Consider the following 6,183-nt stretch of genomic DNA (forward strand, 5'->3'; position numbering starts at 1 on the left):
AATAACTTATTTTTATATATATTGTAAAGTAATTTTGTTTTTTAATCGGATTTTGAAAAGTAAATATAAATAATATTATGATGTGAAAATAGGAGTAGGTGTCCACTTTGATAACATTGGATGAAGTCATGCACAATAATGGCTTGGTTTGAATTCCACGGCCTACAATTTTTACATTGAAAAATGAAGAAGTCGTTAGAAAAGAATGAATTGCTACGCTATACGGCGCCAATTAAGTGAAAGGTCCTAAGCTTCCCTTCTCCACTCCTATATATATAGACTATACCTTCCACTATTTTTTCACATTCTTCAATACAGAACAAATAATCTCATTCTCATCTACGATGACTTCCAACATAACAATACCACTTGTCTTAGGTTTCCTGCTCATCTTCTTTTTTATCTCATCTCAAGTGGCAGCAAACGATTTCAAAGAGAGTGAGTTACATATCATTTTATATCATCAAAATATAATAAACTTTCCTAAGAATATGTATTTTTATAAACATGCTATCATTTTGTATTAGCTTAAATATATTTCATTACTTGAATCTCATTGGCTAAGGTCCGTATGATTACACTCAGATCTTTTACGTAAAATTGTAAACTTAACTATTATGGGAAAAAGTTTATTGGGACTAATAATTTTTCTCAGAGAATAATAACAAGAAAATTCGTGAATGATTTATAAAAGAAATGTTTTTGTAGTTGTTTTACTAGTGGTCATTGTGATTATTTATTTTTATTTTAACTAATCTAATATCTCTGGTTTTTAGACTTGTGATATATTACTGATTTGTTAAGGTTTTTTTTATAAAAAAAATAGATATAAAAAAGGACAAAACGTGAAGAAAAAATATAGTTAATATCGTTTCGAACTATATAATTGCAATAATAAGAGGCATAATTTCAGAAAAAAAGAGCCTTTTCTATTCATTAATTCTTATTTAGCACCCTTCAAACATTTGTTATCCAAAGCTTTAAATATATAAAATCTATATTGAGAATACAAGGTTTATTTATTTTTATTTTTTATTTTTGTAAAGAAAATCATATCCATATTGACAATTTTTTTCAATTTGTTATTATTTAAAGGTTTTTCCTAACAAATTATATTATACCTAAATATGGGTGTGCAAAGTTCACTTTTCTATATCATGCATGCGTTAAGAGCTATAATAATGCGTTTGCAGACGAGGTTGCTAGAAAGACAAATGGAGTGGATAATGCCAACTTAGTTGACGGCGGCGGCTATGGCTATGGTGGTGGTTACCGCGGTGGCTATGGCTTTGGTGGTTTCCCTGGTGATTACGGGTACGGCGGTTTTCCTAATTATGGCTACGGCGGTTTCCCACGTGGTGGGTTTCCTCGATGGTTCTGTCGTTTAGGTTGTTGTTATAGGAATCCGTACACAGGACAATGCTTGAGGTGTTGCCCATGATATTGTGAAGACTCCCAAAAATGAGACAGTGGAGTTCAACCTAATCAGTGTTATATTTCATCAATAAAATCTCATGTTATGAGAGGTATGGGTGGATAAATCAAAATCCTTCCATTCTTATGTTATGTATCGTACAATGTATATCATCATCATTTGTAAGTCAAGTGTTTGCTTATGTATAATTATAATGTCATTACAAAATTATCCTTATTTATTCACGAGTTCAGATTCTATATTGAATTATTTTTTTGTTATCTTTTGTTATATTTTCAAAAAATACATTAGTGTTATTATTTAAAAGTCTTTTTAATATATTTTAAAATATCAATGAAGACACAATAAAAAAGCAGAAAAAATAATTCAATAGAAAATCTAAATTCTTTTCACAAAGCAGCAGAGAAATTTGAAATTACGATTATAACTTCTCTAATTAACGCGGCCAAATCAATAAACTATCAACAGTATTAACAAAATCTTAATACTTCCTATATATAGTATTCTTTTTTTTTTTCATAGCTTCTTTTTATATATAACACAAGTGACATAACTTCTATAATAATATTAAAATAAGACTTCTATTATAATGTCAATGTTATAAGATTTTAACTGTAGATTTAATATAACGTTTAATAAGAATCAACTTCAAAAAAAATATATATAAAAAAAACTCGTATACTTATTATTTTAAGATTTTACACTAAAATTATTGTATTATTTGTTTTATAAAAAGTATTCATATCTAGGTGGTGTCATTTTTTGTAAAATTGAAAGTAAGAATAATTCTGATAGACATGTGATATTATAGAAACATGTTTGAGTGGCTCTAATGCAAGTTTGGGAGGATACTACGTACTGTCTTATAGTCAAACTTATTAGTTTTTTTTTATAAATTAAATTAAATTTAAAATGTATTTTTAATATAATATCTGAGTCATGAAATAAAACTTATTTTAATAAAAAATATATTTTTATTAAATTTATTGTTTCAACCTGCCGTTAAACCATTAGTTAATATTTAATTTCACAAACAATAAATATATATATATATATATATATATATATATATATATATATATATATATATATTATTAGGTTTGACATATAAAATCACCTCGGTTCTCAAACAACGGAAAGGAATAATGAATTACTCTTTGCTTTTTCGTTTTGCAGAGGAAGCTGCCTCCAACATGTGTTTTGTCTTATTTTCCATTCATAATGAGAAAATTAGAAGGGAATTACTGCTTTTGTTTTATACATAATTATGAAAATTTGTACAATTATGATAGGGGAGAAAAAAAAAGGATAAATAATTTAATTTTAAATGAATTTTTTTAATCTGAAGTTAACTAGTAATTGTTTGCTTTCGTTTTATTTTTATTTTTTTATATATTGTGTGTGTTACTTACATCATTAAGTTTTAATTTTGGTTTTAGTAACAATATTTCTTTTTTATTTTTTAAAAATTGATGTTTTTAATTTGTTAATTTCCATTTTTTAATAAAATAATTGGTTTTCATTTATTCAAAATCTAAAACATATATTTTGGTGTTTAATGTTCATTAAAAATAAATAAATAATATTAAATAATATTTATTTTGACGAGTTCATCATCATATCACCGTAGAATTAATTGAAGTCGAAAATTCTGATTTTGAGAATTATGGGTATATAACTGGAAATTTGTATATTTTTTAATTTTAATATATTTAAAACCACTATCAATGTGTTGGCTACAGTTCATTTTTACTTCTAAAATTTGTAGAAAATTAAAATTTCTAACATATGGTAATAACGACATAGAACACGTTGAACATATATTTTAAAAAGCTCATGCTAATCTACTCATACAATTTTTTTTTTGTGAATAAAAAAATAGACAATTAATATTAAATTGAATTTTCCTCAATGAAAACTTGAAAATTCTTTAAGAAGATTTATCCATCATGATTTAATGGATTTGACAACTAATTGGAGAATAGGTTGACAATGAGTATAATGACAAGTTGTTGAATAGAAACTAAATAACATTAACAATGAGTTGGCCATTCATCAATTTTAGAACGAGATTAGGAAATAGTCATAAGATATATGTATATTATTTTGTTAGATATATTAAAATTTTAATTGGACGTATGTGTATTTATCTTCATATATGTGTATTGTTTTTATTTATTTATTTATTTATTTATTATTATTATTATTATTATTATTATTATTATTATTACTTATTGGTTTAAAAAATCCCACTAACTCCTAATCTTAAAGTGACCACTAGATCGTTACCTAACATTCTATTAAATACATAATAAGCACTTGTACATGCAAATTAAAAAAAAAAAATAGTTTCATTTTAAGGATACAAAAAAAAAGGAGACAAATTGTTTTTTAAAATCAAAACTAATAGCAACTTATTTTACAATGACAAAAAAAGTACGAAACTCTTATTTACATTATGACAAAACTTAAAAGCTTTTTTAATTGCTCCGTCAATAAGTTGTTGATGAAAGTAGAATTTTTTTAAAAAGATATTTCTAGTTGAAATCTTGTGGATGAAAAAGAGACACTTCATTGAAAGTAGTAAGTTTGAATCTTTTACTACCAACAGTATAGTTTGGAAAAACAAAAAGTCATTTGACCCTTTTTTCATGTAGAATTAAAATTTAAGTTTTGCTAATCCACTTTTTAAAGACTTGTGTTTAAGGTTACTATGTAAAATTGATTAAAAGAATTTTTAATTTGATTAGAAAATAAATCTGAAAAGGATTAAGAGAATGTATATCTAATTTTACTTTGTTTTAAATGAGTTTATACTTTGGGTAATACGAGATAGTATAGTAGCAAAGTGCAGTAGGTGTTTAGTCCTCCACTTGGATGGCATATATAGCAAGTTCATGCACGTAATCACCTACAATAACTAATTAATATACACGTAATCACCTATTGTAGTTAATTAATGTGCTTGAATTTCTTAGCCTACAAACTTTTTACCATTGAAAATGAGAAGGAAGATTAATTAGGTGGTGATGAAGAACAAATCGGTTCTTAAGTTGAGAATATAAAGTCTGAATGAGTACGCTACGGCGCCATTAAAGAACAAGGTCCCAACTTCTCCCTCTTCCTTCCTATATATACACTGCACATTCTCACCATTTCTCTCATCCTTCCACACTAAAACCTATTTCGTTTCAGTTAATCTCTTTCTGCAAGATGCCTTCCAAGAGAAACATGTCATCACTCATCCTTTGCCTGTTCTCCATTTTCCTTTTCGTCTTCTCAGCGGTCGCAGCAAGGGAACTCAAAGATCGTGAGCTATTTCTCCTTTTATTACCTTCTTTTTTCATTGCCACTTTAACGTAAGAGACAAAGTATAAAATATTATCAACACCCTTTTTTCTATTCTAATACAAAGTAACCATTTTAAAAAGATTACAGGAAAAAGCCAAACGTAATTAGGTTGATTAACGCATATTTATGCCTTTCTGAGTGAGTTTTTATTTAAGATCATTGAAACAGTCAATAACCGAGCTTTTCAGTGTACAATATGTTTACAATATAAAGGGTTTCTTAATCTTTTTCATTTGGTCACAATGAACTCTCATTCTAGAACTTTTTATGTTTTCCTAATATATTCATGGTGGCTTCCCAGTTTCTAATCGTGAACGTCGTGCCTTCAATGGCGATTCTCGCCTCTTCTGGGGAGGAGGTCCTAACTACTTCGGTGGTTACGGCGGTGGTTACTTTGTTCCCAACGATCCCCGTTTCGGTAGGTACCCTTTCTATGGTGGAGGTGGGTTAAACAATCCTTATGGAGGGTTCAACAATCCTAATTTTGGAGGTGGTGGGTTCAACAACTATCCTTTTGGAGGGTTCGGCAATCCTAATATTGGAGGTGGGTTCGGCAATCCTGGTGTTGGGTTCAATAACCTTGGTGGAGGTGGAAGATTGCCGTGATAGGTATTACTAAGATGGGGATGTTGTGAGAGGATAAGAACCGTTGAGACAGTGCAATTCTATACGTACTTAATAATATAGATTTCATCAATAAAATTTCTTGTTATCAGAGGCATGGATGAATAGACAGCAAAGATGCATGCATGCATGCATGTTTTCTTGCTTTTCTTTTCTCCTCGTCTTTCTTACGACAAGAGATAGGGTTGAGCAAGTTTTAAGGTTGTGTTTGTGATGTGTGATTAGTTTGAGATGTCTGATGTACACATAAGTTGTCATTAATCATGATTTTTTTTTTCTTCTTCTGCTGTAATCGTGTATCACTTCTTTGCTGTTAAGTTTTGTCCTTAATTCTGTGTTTTTCATGTCTTTAAACTTTATTACAACCATGTGTATCGATTCAGAAAGCAGATAAATTAAAAAACAGAAGCTTAATTTAACAGGGTCAATGCTGCAATATTTAATTCTCCCCTAAATATGCCTGATGACTTAAATGGATAAGGACTACAAGATGTTTGATGTTAATTTCATGATTACATAAATGTCAAAAATAAATTCTTATGAATTAAAATTATCCTCAATGAGAAAATAAAATTACAGGTAAATCTTAATCCTTAATTACCTTTAGTCAATTCAAGATATGCGGAAAAATAATAATCAATATATGATACACGTGTTAAGAAGAAGAAAAAAGGAAATTTAAATAGCCTTGAAGATTTAAATTATGTTTCGCATGACGTTTTTGTCGACTTTTTTCTTTTAGTTCTAAAGCATTTTTTTTTAATAAAACCTGT

The 6,183-nt window shown here is 28.0% G+C and overlaps 2 protein-coding genes across 2 annotated transcripts; both read left to right on the top strand.

Moving 5' to 3' along the window:
• The first annotated feature begins 332 nt into the window (after positions 1–332).
• On the top strand, positions 333–1,649 carry LOC106764554 (keratin-associated protein 19-2). The gene is made up of 2 exons (XM_014648820.2): positions 333–438; positions 1,194–1,649. The coding sequence occupies exons 1-2, from the start codon at positions 345–347 to the stop codon at positions 1,439–1,441; spliced, it is 342 nt and encodes a 113-aa protein (XP_014504306.1). The 5' UTR covers positions 333–344; the 3' UTR covers positions 1,442–1,649.
• Positions 1,650–4,583: 2,934 nt separating this feature from the next.
• On the top strand, positions 4,584–5,702 carry LOC106764279 (abscisic acid and environmental stress-inducible protein). Its single transcript, XM_014648544.2, has 2 exons — positions 4,584–4,745; positions 5,088–5,702. The coding sequence occupies exons 1-2, from the start codon at positions 4,649–4,651 to the stop codon at positions 5,390–5,392; spliced, it is 402 nt and encodes a 133-aa protein (XP_014504030.1). The 5' UTR covers positions 4,584–4,648; the 3' UTR covers positions 5,393–5,702.
• Positions 5,703–6,183: the final 481 nt, after the last annotated feature.

The sequence above is a fragment of the Vigna radiata genome, chromosome 6 (assembly GCF_000741045.1).
Source record: "Vigna radiata var. radiata cultivar VC1973A chromosome 6, Vradiata_ver6, whole genome shotgun sequence".
NCBI classification, from domain to species: Eukaryota; Viridiplantae; Streptophyta; class Magnoliopsida; order Fabales; family Fabaceae; genus Vigna; species Vigna radiata.